General features: G+C 44.1%; 1 protein-coding gene across 2 annotated transcripts in view; it reads left to right on the forward strand.

Annotated features, from left to right (window-relative positions):
- APP (amyloid beta precursor protein) overlaps positions 1-20,624 on the forward strand; it is a 147,165-nt gene that overhangs the window by 26,880 nt on the left and 99,661 nt on the right. For both annotated transcript variants that reach the window (XM_026033656.1, XM_026033657.1), the window contains exon 3: positions 20,480-20,592. In XM_026033656.1, coding sequence (XP_025889441.1) covers positions 20,480-20,592 — 113 coding nt within the window. The remainder of the gene's footprint in view (positions 1-20,479; positions 20,593-20,624) is intronic.

The raw sequence follows: 20,624 nt of genomic DNA on the forward strand, positions 1-20,624 counted from the left end.
TATTTTATTTTATTTTATTTTATTTTATTTTATTTTATTTTATTTTATTTTATTTTATTTTATTTTATTTTATTTTATTTTATTTTATTTTCATGTTGTGCCTGATGCCCAGCACCAAGTGTGCTAATTTCATGAAAATAAGACTGCAGAGTAAATAATATGTATTTTCTCACTGGAGTCAAATGTTTCAAAACAAGAGATACATGAAATATATACCTAGAATTATGAAGGGTGTGTTAGCTTTCTGTACTGTTTCTAGACATGGAATTATGATTGTGTGGTGAGAAATACGTGTGCCAAGCTCTCAGGTGCCTAGTTATTGAGGTTACCACAGGTAAGAACACCGAGCTCTTTCTGAGCACTGCTGCTGTTGAYAGAGTACCCGGGTTTAAGACTTCGTTTTTGGAATCCATTTGTACTAATGYGAATTCTGAGTGTGCAAAAGAGAGCCCCTTATTGAGGTTTTCCTAACCTCTGCATGAATGTTAGTGATTACTCTTCTGCCAAATTTGTTAAATGTTTAAGCTTAAGGTAAGGGACATGCTCTTCTACCCACTTGTCGTATTTCCTGTAGTTTTTCACAATCAAGATAACAATATCAGCTTGTAGTGTAGATGCAGTTGYAGAGTAGGATAAGCAGCTTATTAGAGATAGGGCAGATCTGCAGAAGCATCTAACTTCATCATAATATATTTGATAAAATTCCCTGCGAGTGCACTTGCGCTAATTAGAGATGTGATGGAAGAAGTTCTGAGTAGTGGAGCTGTGAAAACTAATTTTTATTATTTATGATATTGTCATCGTAACCRAAGTATTGAATTATGATCAGGGAGCCATTATGCTCGGGATGATAYACTTGCACAGGAAGGTTTTGTCATTGCCCTGGAGAACTTACAATCTAATTTAAGATAAAAGACAATGTCATCACAAGAGCAAATGAATATAAATTGGCCATGAATAAATTTAATCTGGAAATTGCAAGGAAGTGTCTGCAAGAATAAGGAGCTCTACCAGTCTTCTAGTAAAAGGAATATGAATAAGATCATAAATTTATTAAGAGGACTGTGTGCAACTGCCTTGCAGGAGTAAGGGACTGGACTTGGGTATCTCAGGCATCTCTCCTGAGTTATTGTTTTGAATAACYTGTTGTTTTGAATGGAAGATTGCCTAGAATTTCATGCCTGTTATCTCAGGTAGCAAGCTGGGCCTTACTTACTGGTGGCAAAATTTTTGAAGGTATTTAAGTCGTCTTTTCCTGTTAATGCTTTGTTTTTAGCTCCTCTGTTGTACTTTCGCATCCCCCAACATGTGCTGCTGCTTGCCTAGGTCTGTGTGTTTGTGTCTGCCTGCGTATCCTCACGTGTGTTCTCTCCTGCCCTCCAACTTCTGGCTTGGACTGAGGTGAAGCTGGTAGAAACCAAAGCGCTGGAAGCGGCGGGTGCTGCCAGGGGCCTGCAGGACGGAGAGGGGCCGTGGCAGCGCTTGCGTTGGAGGAAGCAACGCAAACTGGGCATGGTCTGTCTTTTCTCCCAGCCAGCCCTTTGGGTCTTGTGTGTCCTTCCACAGAGTCCAATGCTGTGGAGTGTTTTTCTGTAAAGYGGCATTGGAGGGTGAGACTGGGAGAACTGATCGTTTTTGCTGTGCGTGTGGATGGTCTGTGGGCAGGAGAGCAGCCAGCGGGGAAGCCAGGCTGCTTAGTCCTCATCAGCTTGGCTTTGGTCTCTTGTTAGCAGTGTTCCTGTTYTAAGCAGTTCTGCACAAGCACCTTTTGCTTGGCTGTTGTTGACCATCCCTTTTTGCGGGGAACAGCCCCCTGAAATGCTGGTGGTGAGAGCCTGGGGAGGTCCTCAAGGTGCATTTCTGAAACATCCTAGTTGGTAGGTGAGGCCTTTGGAGAAGTGGAAAGAGCAAATCCTTGGGGCACGCGTCGCTTCCCCAGCTGCCCTCCTGCYGGCCTCTTTGGCTGCTAGTGCACTCTGTCTGTAGCAATGTAGTTCAGCAGGATTGATGCGAGTAATAGATTGCATGGTTTCATATTTCTTTTTCTCGATTGGAGGCAGCTAAACAACAAATTATGGATTTGATGTAGCAACAAATTACTTAAATAAGGCTAATTGAAAGCTCCTTATTTGAAAAAGCCATGTGTCCATACAATAACTGTGTAAATATACCCCAGAAAACATTTTAACTAACCCCGAAGAAGAAAAATGTTCTCAGTCTTATTTACTTTTTTAAGTAGAGTTTGAATTTGTGCCCACATGCAGGGCTTGGCRATGTTCTTAAAAGTGCAAGCTTTGCAAAAATGTTCCCATCCAGCAAGTCTGGTTTCCCAGTATATTTTGTTCGTATTTCTATCAACCCAGACCATTGCTGTAGTTTAAGTTTGCTGAGGAGGGAAAACATTTTAGGAAAATGAAGTTGTCAGGTCACTTTCCTTTTTGGACACACACTGAACATGCTTTTCTGGTAACAGGATTTATATTTTTGTCTTCACATGTCTAGAAAATGGCATGATTCAGTGTATGCTTCTTGTTGTACCATGCTCTGTTAGCTGCCCCATGACATAAATTGGGATTCAGTTCTCTTGAATAATGATGTGGCTACTACTGTCCCTATTCCTTTTATAATGTAAGTGAAGACATTGAAGGGCTGAATGCTGCCGTGTGCCGCTTGGCTAGCGGAGACTCGGGCGGGCCTTGGTGCTGGGCAAGGTGGGGTTTGCCGGCCTGGGCACGCGGGTGGGCAGCGTGGGGCTGCSCRYGSGCAGCCCCAMACCCTGGGCGCTGGGGACCGTGTGGGCCTGAAGGGCGATGCTCGCTCTGCGGAGCGCCGCGTTTCAGGGAGCAGTGCCRGGAGCCCTGTGCCTGTTTATCAAAACTGTCCTGGAAAAATACCCTGGCTGCAGCTTCGGCCTTGGTAAGGCCAGAGGAAGAGCCTCCCGCTGGCTGCGGTAGGAAGGCAGGTTGTTCGCCTGCCTCTTTTCTCTGTTGGGGTAGAGCACGGGTATCGCACAGTGCTGTTTTGTTTTTCCCTCTGCTCATGTCTCCCGTGAGGCTGTCACCCTGTCTCGCAGTCTGTTGTACCCATTTAACTGCCCTTTTGTCCAGGCTTCCTGCAGGAGCAGCTGTCCTTGCCCCGTGCCATGGTGGTTTGTACAAATCCGCGGGAACGCCCGTGGCTGCGCACGCACTGGCCAGCGGGCTCTGATTTAGCTGCRCTGTGCACGCAGCGCTGCTGCCTTAGCCCTCAAACCCCGCGTTCACACAGGGCCTGGGTGTTCTGGGGTATGGTTGTGTGTGTCACTTCTGTCAGTCAAAATTTGATTACTTATTTGTCCATAAACAAGAGGATTAGGTTGTATGACAAGTATTTCTTGCTGTTCAGCTGCATAATGAAAAGCCTGCTTCTGTTTTTGATTTTTAAAGAATCTTTGAAAATATTTATTAACTTGTCATGCTTTGTTACTGTAGCAGCTTGTTAAGTAACCATATGTTGATGTCAGAAGAAAAGACTTTCTGAAGTTTTGATACACATGTCTAGCCAATTATAGCAAAGAAAGTACTGAGGTTATGCCTGCAATAAATCATTTAAATATAGGGGCACATAATTGATGGTTCTTATGGTTTGTTTGATACTGTGCTTCCATTTTCATTTTTTTCTCCTATGCAAGTTTATAAACTGCCTGTGTTTACTTCTGATGTCTYGTGCTTAGAATCATTATGGTTGGAAAAGACATTGGAGATCATCGAGTCCAACCATTAACCCTACTGTGCCTGATCAGCCACGTCCCTAAGCTCTTCATCCACATATTCCCTGAACACTGCCAGGGRTGGTGACTCTGCCTCTTCCCTGGGCTGCCTGTTCCAAGGCTTCACCACTCTTCCGTGTAGAAATTCTTCCTAATATCCAACCTGAGCCTTCCCTGGTGCAACTTGAGGCCATCTCCCCTTGTTCTGTCCATAGTTCTTCTGGAGAAGAGACCAACACCGACCTCACCACAATCTCCTTTCAGGCAGCGGTAGAGAGCGATGAGGCTGGGCTTCCTCTTCTCCAGGCTAAATAACCCTGGCTYGCTCAGCTGCTCCTCGTAAGGTCTGGGCTCCAGCCCCTGCACTGGCTCTGTTGCCCTCCTTTGGACATGCGCACCAGCCCCTCCGTGGCCTTCTCATAGTGAGGGGCCCTTGCTGTTCTCTTCTCTGAGCTTGGTATGTAGCACACTTATTTCTACTTAAAGCTGCAAAGCTTCCTTCCCTCATGTATCATATGAGGGCTTTCCACTGGGTTTTCCATGCAGTGCCTTGTCAACTGAATGGCATTAACTTGTCTCAGGATTTTCCTGTTTCTGCTGGCTTTGCTGCCCACCTCCAGCTCGCTTCAGTCTCTGCTCAGCTGTGTGAGCTTAAAAAAATGAAGAAATTCAGAACTGGAGGTTGCCTCTGTGACTGAAGGCTGAGCCCAGAGCCACCATTCAGGGGTTTGGGTGGCCTGGTGGTACCCTGCCYGTGTCCCTGTCCATGTGTGTGTGGGACAGCGCCCAGGCAGCGCGCGCTGAGCGAGCCTTGTCCGAACCGCCTGCCGCGGGGTCCCCTGGAGCCTCGGTTCTGCCCCTAGACAAGATCAGTCTCCCCCATTGAATTTTCTCTTAGTCTTATCTGAGTACTTCAGCTTCATAAAGCTGGTGATGTAAGGACTGTGGGGGTGATAAAATAAGCAATATKTTATAGTTGAAAGGCTGAGGAAGATGCTCTTCAGGAACAGGAGCATCCACTAGTAGCTGGGCTCTGAATAATGAAGTGCTTAAGGCTTTGGAAGAGTGGACACAAATAAGGAATCTTTATAGACTGTAACCATGTATTTGATATACATATACAAAATACATTAATATATATCCATGCACGAAGCTAGGGCATTCCCCGCCATTGGGGGTTTTGTATCCCTTTGCTTGTATAATCTCCAGTTTTCAGAGGCAGGAATTCTCCATCCACACGTTTCTGCTGTGCCACAGAGCTGATTTACGCTTTCACTTTGGTGTTTCCTGTAATATATAGCACTTGATTTTTGCAATGGGAGGATTCTGATTAAATGTTTGCCTAATTTCTTAGGGAAAGGAAAGATGGGGGSAGGGAGAAAGGAAGCATGCATCCTACCACATGTCATTAAATTGATTTATATGTGAATCATCATCCCACCCACATAACAGAAAGTGGTGGTAGGATCTCCTTGTAATTCGGCCTGGTCTCGGAGGAGGATAGCGTGTTGCCAGCAGATTCAATGCAGTAGTTAACTGCAAAAGAAGAGTCAGTGATGGAAATTGGTGGCTATTTCTTATACCTGAGGAACCTTTCGATAAGCCTGCTTTGGAGGGGAAGTTATTTATTATTTTCTGTGGCTGAAAGTGAGAATTATTGGGCTTGCCAGTAACTGTGATACTGGAAAGAGTCATTACYGCTTCCGTAACAAGAAATTGCCCCCTTTTTTTTTTTTTTTTAACAGGACTAGATAGGCAAATAGATAATGTGTCTGCTGGATTTTTCAAAAGAAATTTGGCAATGGTTATTACTCAGAAGCTATTAAAGGAATTAATCTACTGTGAATAGTAGAGAAAATTCTTACATGGSTAAGTAGGGGAGACAAGAAAAGAAAAAAAGACATCGTCCGCCCCCAAGGTGACGAAGGGCAGCCAGCAGAATCCCGTGAGGATCAGCTCCTGTGCCAGTGACATTCAACATAGTCTCTTTTCGGGTTGTTCGCAAGTAAATAGTGAAGGGACCTGTTTGCTGATGACACTAAGTTATTCAGGGTGGGACATGTAAAGAGAAGCTGTGAAGAATTTCAGGAGGGCATCACGATACTGATTGACTGGAGGTAAAATGAGGGGTGAAATTCAGTGATTTTTGAGGAGATGTACCTGGGGGAAGCACCACACAAGTAAATCCTAATTTGTTGGGTGTGGTGACACACCGTGAGTAACCTCTGGCTGCTCATGAGCGATTGACTGCCCTTTAATAGATATTTCTGTGAAAACATGCCTTCATTAGCACCTGGAAAAAGCACCGTGTTTGGGATTATTAGGRCAGGAGTGGGAATGAGGCATAGAACATAATTATACTGTTGTGACAAGTGTGGATTTACCTGCATTTTTTGAATCCTGTGTGCAGTTCTGGTCTACTTAAGTATATAATAGAAATGGAGTTGAAAGACTGACAGTTGCTACCTGAGGTATGACATGGCTCCCTACGAGAAATGACACACGAGATTAAGGGCTTCTCATCTTCGAGGAGAGCTGACTGGGGGCTGTGACAGTGTCTGTTGAATTATGCAGAGCGTGGCGAGCGTGAGGAAGGGCTAGTCAGACTGTCTGCCAGGATGAGAGCGAGGGGCAACGCTGAGGGAAACAGGCAGATTTCAGGCTGCAGAAGGGCAGGATGTGGGCACACGAGTCTGTGTGATCCTACAGTTGTGCTGCAGAGCCTGTATTTGAGCTCCCAGTACAAGAGGGACGTGAAGCTGCTGGAGAGAGTCCAGCGCAGGGCTGCGAGGATGATCAGGGGCCTGGAACATCTGCCCTATGAGCAAAGGCTGAGAGAGCTGGACCTGTTCAGCCTGGAGAAGAGGAGGCTGAGGGGGGATCTGATCAGCGTGTATAAATACCTCAAGGGAGGCAGTGAGGAGGAGGGGGGCGGCCTCTTTTCAGTGGTGGACAGTGACAGGACTAGAGGAAATGGCCACAAATTCAAGCACCAAAAGTTCTGCAGAAACTTAAGGAAACACTTCTTCACTGTGAGGGTGASAGAGCCCTGGCACAGGCTGCCCAGAGAGGTTGTGGAGTCTCCTCCTCTGGAGATCTTTAAAACCCCCTTGGACACAATCTCTTCCCTCGGCCCTTCGTCTTTGTCTCAGCACCTGCTGCGCAGCCAGCGCTGCCTCTGCTGCGTCCCAGAAACAGAAGGAGACCTGGGAGCTCTGCCTTTGGAATGGTTTAATATAAAGACAAGGTAACACTTAACCAAAAAAAAGTGTCTATATATATATATATATATATATCCTTCTGTCACAGCAAAATGACACTTGTTGGGAGTGGTAAGCGTTCTGGGTGCCTCTGTCAATGCTTCATCATATGTAAGGAAGGATACAATTGCATCACTTTAGCTGTTGTTTTATAATGCTTTCTCTTTCAATAAATGGCAATAAAATACTTTATTTAAAGCATTGTGGAGTATGGCAGTCACAAGCACAGTCCGAGTGTTTCTGATGTTGTACTTTTTGTGCTGGAGACGGGTGCAAGGGCTGTGGTTGTCGAATGACCGAACAACTGCTGTCAGATACTCTTCTTGACACCTAGCTAAGCAAAGATGCCTTCATCTTGTGTAATAAGTGATGGTTGGTGGCCTCTTCAGTAGCTTCTGGTGAATGTTTTAACTGGCTTTAACTTCTCTCTTTTTTTTTTCAGTGCAAAATGGAGATCTCTGGTTCTTGTGTTTTATTTCAGCTTTAATCAACTTGTTTTTTTTTTTAATAAAGAAAAAAATCACCAAAATCAGATGCTTTTGTTTTTTTTTCCTCTCTGTTATGGAGGTGGCTTAAAACATGATTTGAGTTGAAATTTTCTGTAGTCTTTATTTGAAGAGCATTATCTTGTAGTCATGATGAACATCTTTTTGTTTTATTGTCTACAAGTGCTGGCATTTTTCTTTAGTACATGAAACTGTACATGATAATTGATTAAAACAAAGCATGTCAGAATACCAATGTTTCAGGTTTTGAACTCCAAAGGGAAAATGAAAAATAAAAGCCAGCGTAGTAAGCAGACCTTTAAGGAGGAGATTCTTGTTTAGGAGTGAGCGCTGTTGAAACTGTGTTTCCAAAGTCTTGTGGAGGAGAGCAGGTKAGACTTTTGACAAGCTTTTTAAAATGCCTCTTTCTTGTCTGAAGTTGCACTCTTCTCTCCCCTGCATACATGGGCAATGGTCAGAGAGGCTTCATTGGCACTTGTTTTGTGCAGAAGCAAGCGGGGGGCTGCAGTGCTGGGGTGGGTGTCTTGCTTGTTGGCACTGAGTTACATCTGCATCTGCTTCTGGAGTCCCTTTGGATCCAGGAACGGCTGAACAAACTCTCCCTGCACAAGCTTACATTGGTAATCTGTCCAGGATATAAGCAGACTCTGGGAACTGTCTCATGGAAACCTGTTTTATGTATGTTTTGTTTGTTTTTATTGCTTTCTGTATAATTGAGTTGACTGTGAGCTTAAGTTCCCATTGCTTTGAATTTAAGTTGTAAATTGGTTTCCAGATTTGGTATTTCTCTGTCACAACACTTTCACCAAGACATTGCAATTACTTTTCATAAAAAATGTGTTTCTTAAATAACAAATTAAGAACCATTTTACTATGCTAGCTGTAGTAACAAGAGAAAAAACTATGTATTATGATCAACACTCTATACTGTTTTTTTCATTGTCAGTGCCAGGAGAGATTAATCTTCATATTTGCTTTTTTAATTTAKATGAGGAGAAAATAGATACAATAAAGTTGAAGTGGATTTCTGTGATACTTTGTGATTTGTTAACATGCTTCACACYTTTTTTTTCATACATATGCCTTTACATTCTCATTTTTTCATGGATAGCATGGCTTTTTAGGCCAAGTTGGCTTCCAAGAGCTTATCTGTAACCTTGGAGAAAGGGTTTTGCAAAATGACTTTGAGAAAGTGTAAGAATGAACCTGGTTAATTTCCAGTAAAGTATATATTTTTTTGATTTAGGGCACATTGCCCTTCAGGCAAAAATAACTGATAAAAGTAGCACTTAGGATGTGGCAGCGTCGCATCTCGGCACTTAACGGATAAACTACCCGTGACTGCAGCAGGGGACGGGGCAGCGTGAGGAGACTTCTCTGAGCACTGCAAGTCGCTGGCGTCTCATGGACGCTCATTCATCAGCTCCTGTCACCGGCGACCTCGGGCAGGAGGAGACGTGTCCTGTGTCCTCGCATTGGGTGCGCGTGTGTGGAGCAGCGTCGCGTGAGGCGGCTGCCGAGGATTCGGCCCGCCCCCGCTCTGCCCGCGGAGAGCTGTGTGGGCATCCCCGGCCTTGGCGGGATGAGCCCGTTGGCACCGGGAGGCCAAACGCGCTTGGGGGCTCCTCATCCTTCGCCCGCCATTGGTGGCATCTTTATTGTGCAGGACGGCGCTCCCTTGGGCTTYTTCATACCCTTTTCACACACTGCTGGTGTTTTAAACACAGGACATGGTTTGTCTTCAAATGCAGTGTTTTTTTCTTGCAGCAAATTTCTGCAGTGGAAATCACAAGTTAAGAAAGGTTGTGTATGATTCATAAGAATGAAGCATCCATTAGCAATCTGGGGATTCAGCTTTTATTGAATCCTTTAGATACCAAATTTCATCTGAAATGTTAGGAAAGAAGGTATTTTTAGTGTGCTTGTCGCAGGATGACACTCCTCCTGACACTCCATTTTTCTTTTCAATAGAACTGCCCAAATTCTCCCAATTACCATTTTCAAAGCCTTATTTTTCTAAAAAAAAAAAAAAAAAAAAAAAAAAAAGGCAGTTTGATTTTCTTGAAGCTCTTCAAATTCAGACACGCTTCGTCTTGACAGCCCCCATGAACTGAGGGATGCGCTTGAGAGGAGGCTGGTGTGGGTGGTCTCCGAGGTTAGCTCCGTGACTCCAAACACCTTCCCACCTTTTCCCTTCCTCACGCTGTATTTACCCCAGGGAGGGTGAACCATGTTGCAAGCTAAAYGAGCAGAGGGTCCCTGCTCACCTTCCCTGATTCTGTGCGTTTAAACTCGGTCTATACATGCTCTACCTAATACCGCCACAGCCTGCTTGTTGGTCAGCTAAACAGAGCTGACCAGTAGCTTTCATACTTCTTCATTAGCTTGAGAAGTTGCCACTGATTTCCAGTGCAGTTCAACACAGCCTTCATTACGAGTGCCTTCCTCTGCACTAATGAATGTTGGAGTAGCACTGTGTTTTCATTCCGCTTGGTGTTTGTTTAACCTTTATTCAGAAAGGGAGAACTGGCCTCCAGGTTGAGGTATGGCAGGGTTTTCTTTTCCAGCGTCATGTGGAAACTTTCCTTAGTGGTTACTAAGGGAACTTAAACATGATTTTTTTCCAGTTAAATATGGGAACGTGGGCCCATTTGAACTCAAACATTCAATTGTAGTAAAACAAAATATATGTAAAAGAGAATGATGGTCTTAACCTGTTCTACTGAACCTGCTAAAGTTTTGTTTCTTTTTCACACACAATTTCTTTCGTGTACCTAAAAATGCAATGTTGAGTTCTAGTTCAGTTTTAAATGTGCGATCTGGTGCATAGACTATGGTTCTTATTTCATCATTTTGAAATATGAAAGCTAGCAAAACCATGTGCTAGAAGTAATGATTGAGAAACACTATTATTGGAAATCTTTTACCTTTTGCGTTTAACATTGTCTATCTAGTTGATGTTGTCAGTAAGATTTTTGTGTGTAGAATACATGAAATACCCCATTTTTTTTTTTTAGATCACTGCAAGTAGGTCATCAGAAAATTGAATCATAGCAGTCTGTTATCAAAGTTAATTCTGGTAATGTGAATCAATTTTGGGTTTTGTAGTAATGCCACTTTTTTGTAGTAATGCCAGCTTCTACTTTTTTTCTGCTGAGGGTGCTCAGGTGAATACATGAGCACTGTCCTAGGAGGTCTAGTCCTGCCTGCCCTGAAGGAAACTTGTTTTCATTTTAGTTTTTCCTTCAACTGTTCTTTATCTAAGTGTTTCTATATTTGATATCTTTCCTACATTTTTATTATAGTTTAGTCTAGGGTGTAATTTCTGCATATTCCTGCTTTTTTTTTTTTCTTTTTGTAAGTCATCCTATTACTCTCATTGCTGTTCTTAATTGGTTACCCAATTATTGATTATCTCAGGTTAGCTTCCTTGATTGCAGCTGTTTGGAGGCAATTCATTGAGCAGAGATTGCCAACCCTTTGGTGAAAAGGACTGTTGTGGTTTTTTGCTTTGTTTTGTGATACTTAATACKGAAGCACCTTGCCCTGTGATTGAAAGGGCTGCATGTCACCTTACAGCACAAATACATCCATATAGGGTCTACAGCTAGAGCTGTTCTCTGTGTCCTGTTTTTCTGCACCTGTTTTCTGGGATTTGTTTATCAGTCTGTGATGGGCAAACTCCGTCCTGTTTTGTGTCTTTTGTTTTGTTTCCAGAAAAATCTTCAGCTGCAGCTGACTTCAACTTCTGCTCCCTGTATGCTAGGCAAATTTTACTACTGCTGTTTCACAAACTTATGATTTAAAAGAGTTTTTCCCTGTTTAGATTTTTCTAGGCTTAGATTGAATCACGAATTTTTCCTATAGCCCCAGAAAAAAACGAAGCYTTTGGGACAAGGCTTCCAGTTTGTATTTTTTGTGCCTCTGTAGGGAGGCCAATAGGCATTTCTGGGAGATTGGAGCAAGTCTTGACTCGGAGATGCCAACCTGGATCCATCAACTCCTTTTCCTCCGGCCACCTTCCCGCCAGGCAGCTCTGGGTAATGTGAGCCCAGGCAAAGAGGTAACCCCCAAACTGCCTGCACTAAGAGGTGCTTAACCTGGCCGGTGCTTAACCTCTTTTTAGACTGATACCCTGGCCCAGGGGGGTCATAATGGTGCCATTGGAGCAGCTGAGGAAGAGGGGGGTCGTGTGGCCTTCTTTTTTCATATATATATATGTATATATATTTCATTTTATTTATTACTATTTATTTATTTTAAGCACGTTTCCATACTCATCATTGACTCATGAAATTTTTGGCCAATTTTGGAGGGAGGGTGATATTTTTAAGTATTGGCTTGACTTTGAAAATGGTTAGCACAGCRTGTGTAAATCACTGTCACCACGGAATTTTCATTATAGAACATTGAGGTCATAAAGCTTTAATGTTTCTTTTACTATTTCAGCTTTTGGGGAAAAAAATCAAGCTTTAGTTAAGCTACAGTGTAAACTTAACCTCCACATGCCCTTTTGCTCCGTATTTTAAATGATAAATATTTTGATATGTCAGTTTTGTTCCCATTAATGTGGGAAATTAGATTTTGAGATTAAAGCCTGACTGAGTATCACTCTTAGTAATATTTTTCTATAGCCTCCCCTGCCCGTTACTGCTTCTGTTTCCCTTTATTAGATAAGAATGTCCCTTCTCCCCACCCCTCATTTTTCTCATGTAAAAGAAAGCAGTAATACTGAAGTCTCATATACCTCTTTTGTTATTGTTATTAAACTCTAATACGATAGGTATGAAATTTAATTTCAATTTTCATTTATATAACTATCTCTATAATTTAAAGTGTCTGCTATGTGAAGGTGCTTCAAGAGTAGCTTTTAAATTAAAATACAAATGGGATATGTAGCTTAAAATTGAATTCTAATTCCATGTCTCCTGTATATGAACGGCTGTCTGYGCACAATTACTGTTATCTGGTCTGTTACAAGAGAATCAATTTTAAGCATTTTTTTGTGYATTATCAGAGGTAAAGCTCTTAAGGAAAGCAGCGCTCCCAAACAGCATGGGCTCTGCTGAGGACAGCTAATTTAGATACGGGGCTGGAAGAGAGGGCAGCTGCCTTGGGTGAGGTGAGGGCTGCCCGGAGGTGCTACYGCTCCCCCTCGCAGTGCTGGCCTTGCCGCGTGTCCCCGGGGTGCCTCACGGCCCCGAAATAGGGTTAAGCAGCGAAGCCCGAGCAACATGGTGAGAGGAGGTGGTTGTAACTGGGACCGTCTGGCTTAAAAAAATATTATCTGAATAAATGAATTCTGCTTAGGGGAATTAATTTTATTTATTTATTGTTGTTAAAGTGTTATAAAGTGTTTCTATCTTACTGTCACGTGTAATGCTATCCAGGTAGAATTTGGGTTCTTCGAGTACTATAGCTTGGCCAACTTGCCTTTCTCTGCATGTGAGAGGAGGAGAGGAAAAAAAAAAAAAAGTTTTTCAACTCATTTTAGTGACTTTTATTCTGTCAAATGTGTGTATAAAAATATATAATGTACTGACTCTGATTTCTTTAATATTGTTGTTATACACTTGGGACAAATACCTTTTTCTCTTTTTTTTAAATAATGTAAAAGTATCTGTTAAAATTTCAATGATTAGAAAAAAAGATTTTTTAAAATAATAATTCTGAGTAGGGGCAAAATCTACAAAGGATTTGATTTGAAAAGATAAGTTTTTATAGACTGTCTTAGATGCATTACAGAATGTTCCATACCAGTGATTAGTCTTGGTTTATTCGGTCCAATTTCTGGGCTTTTGTGGGTGGTAGGTCTACAATAGATTTACTGTTCTTGTTTACTGGCTTCTTTATGGTTATTCATCTTGCTCTGAAGTCCATTTACTCTCTTGAATTTTTTATCTGTTGATATTATTGATAGAAGGTATTTGACATACAAATTCACATTTTGATACTGTGGATCAAATTAAGTGACTACAAAGTGCTTCTGAAGACCAAGTCTATGTAAATAGTTAATATTTGTTTATCATGTTATTCTTAGTATTTGCATGTAGCATAGTGTTTTTATTATTAATCCTTGAGGGCAGGATATGGTTCTTGATAGACCGTGATCTCGCTTGGTAGTCCCGCCTTGGTTTCTGTCCGCAATGACTCAAGAATGAGAAAATCATTGAAGAGAAAATAAATCAAATGGGTTAGAATTCATCACTTAGGACAACATGACTTTCTTCTACTGACTACTGAAAACGGCAGCTATGTTCACTGTGTTAAAACCTTGCAAACAAGAGCTGAAGAGGAATCATTGTCATAAAGTAGATTTGCCTATGTAATAATATTTGCATTAAACATYTACCTGGCACGGCACGTTTACAGAGCCCCTGGCTTTTGGCCAGCGCTGCCAGCAGGCCGGGCCGGTGGCTCAGCGCGTGTGTGCCCTGCCGTGGGGCCTGGCGGTGCCGCTGCCGTGGGGCCCGCTGGCGATGCGCAGCTGCTGTCGCCTTGGGAGCCTTGTCTTTTGGGGCGACTCGGCCTCTCGGTAGTAGCAGACGGTCGTTGCTCTCAGACCCCGTCGATCAAGCGGTGCTTGTAAAAAAGAGTCTAATCTTGGTGGACAGGATCTTGCACTGTGTCAGTTAGYGCGGTTATGGCCTTAGAAGCTGGAATTTGTATTCACGTTATTTAAACAACTTGGTGTTTTCTGGAGATAGTTCAGGATGTGCAAGCCTGAAAGTTCCCCTGCCACCTGGGACAGGTGGTTCATCTAGTCCAACATACTACGCATTAACCAGCCAGGAAGGTGATGCAAGAAACCTTGGCGTTGCCTATATGTAAGCAATGTCGCCTATATATAGCTAGGTTGCCCGTTCCATGAGCATGTGTTGTTGACAAAATGGCTTCTTTTTGTTTCCTATCCATAAAGTTGACTCCTTCATTGCTAACCTATTTAGGATAACAGAGAAACAAACTATCCAGCCCACCAGGAGTGATGATACAGAGCGTGCTATGGTGGTGGTGAACTCCCTTAATGCTGCTCTAGGTTGCACTCAGTTCAAAGAGCCAAAGAGTTGACCTTGTCTTCTCAGGATACCTGCRTTCTTTTTCATGTATTTATTCCAAAGGGTGCGAGATAATCACTACTTATGGCTGCACTTGGCTGTATGTTCTGAAGGAGAATGGGATTGAAATGAAGCTGGGGATCGTTGTTGCAGCAGTGTTGGGAGAGGAGTAAGGGACAGCCAGAACTGCGGGATTGCTCAGGCTGGAAGGGATTCCTGGAGGGCTCAAGTCCAACCTTCTGCTCAAAGCAGGGCTGATACCCATTTCAGAGCAGGCTGCTCAGGGCTTGGTCCAGCCTGGTCTTGAGAAGCTTCAGTGACAGAGATTCTGTACCTTTGGGGGAAGATTTCTTCTGATGCTTAATTATCCTTGTGAATTTTTATTTTTTTCTTAATTATTTTTCTTCCTTCTAAACTCTCTTATCCCAGTAGCCTTGCAGGTGCATTACCAGATAGATCATAGTGCTGTGGCATACTTGCTGCAGCATGAATAAGGGCTTTGCTCTGTGTGGAGCAAAAACRCGTTTGGGCAGATAGCTGTTAATCTATGGTTGTGATTTTTTTCCCTGTAAACTTGGCTAACCATGAATATGGTGGTGTGGTTTTTGTTTGTTTCCACATCTTTTCCCTCAGATCGCTAGTAATAAAGCCCGTTGTCTGCAGGCAGTAGCGGTTTGAAAGCAAGCTCGATCTGGGCAAATAGAGTCTTCTGGACACAGCGATGTAATGTCATGGCCAGCGGTTGCTTAGGCAGTTAGCAGTCGGGAAGGTGTCTCTGCTCAGCTGCTGCTCCGCTGCTGCCTGTGGAGCGTGTTTAGGCTCCCCCGAGGCAGCAGGGCAGCAGCAGCAGCTGCAGCCTCCCCTGCTTCTGTGGCGGCTTCTGCTGTTGGCCGGCAGGGACGGGGAGAACAAGGGCAGAACTGAGCTGCTGTCCAAGTGAAAAGAGAGGCTCAATTTTGGACTGAAATATGCAGTATGAAGGTGTTCTAGAAGTAGATTAGTGAAAGAAAACACAAACAAAAATGAGTTCATTCCACTGCAGTAGTGGCTTCCTTATTTGAAATTTGGTTTGTTTTTTTTTGCAGGAACACTGTCATTTTGAAATAGTTTTTAGTGACCAAACCTTAAAACACGAATGTAACGTTTTAATTCTTCCACTTACCTTTATGTACYGTATGTGCACCCTATATGCAGCTTTGTACCCAGTAGTGGGTATGTACCCCAGTTAAGAGCAGTCCGTGAGAATCATCTCAGTGAACTGTAATGCAGAGCACGGGGGTCGCTGGTCCCAGCTGTGCCGAGTTCCTGCCAAGCACCCTCACCTTTTGGGAGCATCTGGTTGTACAGTGTTGGACTGGTGTCTTTAGTCAGCTTCTAGTGCAAGTGCACAATATCTTAGCAAATTAATAAGATGACTTCTTACAGCACCGTGTTCCTAGATACCCGGGTGACCTAGGCTGCTGGTCCTGCCGATACAAGTCCTGAGGAAGTGCTTTGTATTTGTGTGGGTGTTTTAGAGAGGTAAGATGGGGCAGAGAATCACAGCACCTGACATAAACCATGGTACCAGTGTCAGGAACAGGCATGGGCACAGTTCTGTTTTATGACATCAATGAGGGACAGGAGAGGTGTCTCTACGCCCCGAAATATTTTCCTTGAAGATGGGAGAGAAGCAGAAGAGAGAACAGAGAAGGAAATGAACTTAATGCTTCAATAAATCAYTGAAGTGCTACAGACTTTAAAAAAGAAAATGTTTTTACAGCTTGTCTGTAGAGATGACAGAGAATGTAATGATGCGTACTTGGATCATTCTGCATGTAAACAAATGCATCCAGTATTGGTTTGTGAAATCTGAATAATATTTGCACTCTGTCTGGAAAGCAAGTAAATCATAGGAGAAAAGGCAGTCGGGCACAAAAGTAGCAAAGTCAGCAGAAATTCTGTTGGTGCTTGCSATCGAAGACTTGGAGGAGGGTTTGAGAAGAGCCCTCGTTTTACAGGGTTCTATAGGAGGATTGCATTGAAGTGAGGACATTAGCAGTTTGTGTACGCAGTGGAGCCTAACGGGAAAGCAAATACAAGGTGCACCCGTTTTAGTTCAGATGATCTTCTGACTGTTTRGTATTTCCTGCCTTCTCTTATTTATTTTATCTTAATGAATACTTGAAGTCCAATCCAGATACTGGACTTAATAAACACTTACATCTTAATGAATACTTAGAGTTCAGGTTTTCCAAGACTGCTGTAACAACATCCGAACTCTGAGGTGCAGTACAGCCACAACTGCTGGTTTTTAGTCAAGTGCTTTGTCCATCAGAAGTTCATAGTTGTTTGTTCCTTGATAACATGAGAAATGTTGCAGAGGTTAGACGGTCTAGTTGCCATTTTGAGCTGCTTGGCATCCGTCGTGCAGCTGCTGCCTTGCTGAGCCTCTCTCTTCCTACAGGTGATTTGAAAGGCTCTGTCATCAGGTGCCTCAACTAGAATCTTAATTCTTTTCTTGAGCATTGGGTTGAGTCCTCATGCTCTCAGTCCTCGCTGTGTAGAGAAGTGCGTTTCGGAATCAAACTTCTGATCAAGCACCCTGCAGTCTCCTGTTGTTCCAACAGTATTTTTCAGGAAAAATGGGGCATGCGTGGTTGCAGTAAAATGATTTAATAGTAAAATGAGGYGTCACAATCCCAGGCAAAATTATCTTTGAAAAATGTGAACTGCCACTCCACTGTGATACAACAGCATAATGCCATGAGGAAGCCCAGTGTAAATGTAGAGTAGGCCTTTGAATCATAAGAGGTTACTAATATTAGGAAAAAATAGATTTGTAGAATAAAGCTGTGACTTGCTTGCTGTGRTCTGCATTCCAGGGGCATTTTGAGCTTTATAATGAACAGTGAATACGGCACCTTAAATGTTGCTGTTGAAATATATACATGAGTTGGGAATGAGCGACTTGATTTTAAAAGAAAGCAGAGACTTGTTACTCTTCAGCTAAATAAATTGTAGGCCCAGGATTTAATTTACCTTGTGTCTTTACACAAGTYGAGCCCAGGAGCCCATGTGAAGGTGGCTTTGTGCAGAGCTGTCCAGGCCACAAACCAAAGCAGTCTGGTTGGGGTGAGGCCTTCGCCGCCAAGATGAGTGACCAGCTCTTGGGGCAACAACCRGTTACACTTGGGTTACTTGGGGGAGCGGCAAGGTATTTGAAGAGGATGCAAAAATACAGGAAAAATGTGAGCCTGGTGGTGCTAACACCARCCCATCCTGTGCTGCAGCACGGATCAGTACAGGTTTTGGAAGGGCTTCTGTTGGCGGTGGTGGTSTCGACTCAGCCACCCCTTGGCACCCGCCAGCCGCCTGGGCCCTGCAGCAACCCCTGGCCCACGAGGATGAGGAGGGAAGAGACTGGGAAGGAGGGACCTGAGGACAAAACAGGTCTGTGCCCTGCATGCTAAAGAGGGGAGGCAGGAGCTGATCTCCAGAGGTATCTGAAGGAAAGGGAGTTTGGGGGTTGAGCAGTGTTCGGCAATCCCAGCACTTGGCAATGACAGATAAAACCAATGTTGGATACTCAAGCAGTTAGAAATATCGAGAGCTACAACCTGCATAGCCAGGACTTGTGTTGCTATTTTCCCTTCCTCCTGTTGACCTTGTAGGACTAAAGCTGCTGTAACAGAGAGACCGAACAGAAAACCATTTCTCTTAGGGTTTGCTTTTTGAGTTTACCCTGACGTTTTCTGTAAATGTGGGCTAATTCCAGCAGTCCTTCAGGCAACAGCAGGGAGAAGAGAAGCTCTGCAGGGTTTTCCCCATGTGCCGAAGCCGAGCGCCCTGGGCAAGCACCAGTGCTTCTCCCTCCGCCCTGCTCCCTCCTGCAGGGCCTCTGGCTGGGCCCTTGAACCAAGGCAAAACCGCCCCAACAGGCTGTCGTTCGACAGCATTGGAAGGGTTAAATAAACGTGTTTTGGAGTAATTGATACAGCTGGGGGCTTATCCACAAACTGAGCTGTTTTAAAGGGCTTCTGTCTGATAGGTTTGTGCTCCCAATGAATAGGCCAGGCAGAATGAATGTTTGAGATGTCAACCCAATTACAACAAGAGTAGAAGAAAAAGAGAGTTTCCAGGGCGTGATCTCAGGTTACATCTGGGACTGTACAYGCAGCTTGCTAAACCAAATCTCGTTGGACTAAAATGGACTTAATGGTGCCTGCCAGTGTTACAGATTTGCAGGTTTTGGGAGGCTTTGGGGGTTAGAAATGTTTGCCATAAAGGACTTTGGTGGCTGTTGTGTTGGCTGCTCGGGCGCAGAGCCCCACAGCGGTTCCTTATGAAGAGTCGTGTCGTTTGAGAGCCAGGCAGCCCCACGCTGCCAGTGGACCCTCACCTGGGCACCTGGGCCGGCCTCCGTGCTAAGGGGCTGCATTGAAACACGAGCTGAGCGACTTTGCCTGGGGGACCGGTGCTGCCCACAGGGAGAAAGGCAGCTCAAACTAGTGCAAATTCGAGCTGCCTTGGCAGGTTGGAGGGTGATAACAGTGGGAGCAGAGAGGTTGTTAACAGAAACTGTAGACTGAGAGCAGAATACGTTTCAGCTCGCTAGTCTTCCAGATTTATTTTGAACACTCCTGTAAGAAGTTTCTGATAATAATTTGCATCTGTTAGTGTCTGTCAAGCAAGAGAAATAAAGCCCCTTTTTCCCTAGTAAATTAACTAACTCACTCTTAAAAGATTTGCAATCAAACGCATTGAAATAGAGCACGGACATGTAGGTCAAAATACACCTATCTACAGCGCAGGTGTATACATAGACTTTTCTGCACTGTGGACACTGGAGTTGAGTGTTGCTTGTACTTATCTGTACTGTATCTTCTTAGCTGTAAGTCTCAAGGGCCACTTCATTAGCTCCCTGAGATGACCMCATGCTGAACAGTAAACCTGCAGCCATCTCATTTGTTTAATTAACTCGTTATGTGCAGGAACCTTTGGGCCATTTGGAGTTGTCCATCTGGACCTCGTGGGCTGTAGCTTCTTGGTGATTGCAGCAAATCTGCCGCAGAGACCTGGTAGTTTGTGCCAGCTGAGTCATGTGCCTTGACTAGGCTGGACTTGGTCAGCATGTCAGCTTCTTGCAACCATTCCAGCAATTTTCCTTCAACAAAAACCACTGAAGGTTTTGGGGATTGCTTAGTTGTGYTGTCGGAATTGTTACTCACGGATGTGTAAGCTTTTGTCCTAGTGCACAATCTCTTTGGTCACCTGCTTCCTCAGTAAGGTGTTTTTGCCCCTTCAGCCCACTCCCCAGGTGTGATACTGAGATGATCATGAGTCGTCATCTTCTGTCGCCTTGGGCTCCGCTTGCCTTTCTGYCTGGCTGATGAAATGGGGTTGCAAGAAAGAGGCTGCCATAACACAAATAACTGCACAGGCTGTGTAGCTGTTAGTGCTGTAACTGAGAAGTGCTGTGGAATAGAGTCGGGTTTGCAGGGCTGCACTGGAGAAAAAAACTGTGACCGTTTCAGAACGGTCCCAGCCTCATTCCTCATCACACACCGGTGCCGAGGCCGAGCCTGGCGCTTCCTCCCCACTGCCCATGCGCCCCGCGCCGGGAGAGGCCTCCGCAGCTCCCGAGTTAGCCCCGGGTCTCCTTGACAGCTCCTGCTCGCCTCGGGGCTGGTGCATAGGAGCTACCCTGCTGCACWAAAGTCCTCGTAACCTTGCTCTGAAACAAGGCAGGAGCTGCTTTCAAAGTCTGAACAACAGAGTCATGAAAGCACCGGGCAGACTCTCTTGTTCTCTGCAAACTGGTCCCTGACAGTCATTCATGAGAGCCAGCCTACACATAGCTGAGCATGTGAAAGGATGAGGTACTAGAAGCAAAATAAACATTTTTGGTTTTGCTTTTGTTTTTTYCAGTGGGCGAGTTTGTGAGTGATGCCCTTCTGGTACCGGATAAATGCAAGTTCCTTCACCAGGAGAGGATGGATGTGTGTGAAACTCACCTGCACTGGCATACAGTTGCTAAAGAGGTACAGTAATCTATCTCCTTTCTTCTCTCTCT

This window comes from Nothoprocta perdicaria, unplaced genomic scaffold, assembly GCF_003342845.1.
Source record: "Nothoprocta perdicaria isolate Ctin4 unplaced genomic scaffold, notPer1 scaffold_130, whole genome shotgun sequence".
Taxonomy (NCBI): Eukaryota; Metazoa; Chordata; class Aves; order Tinamiformes; family Tinamidae; genus Nothoprocta; species Nothoprocta perdicaria.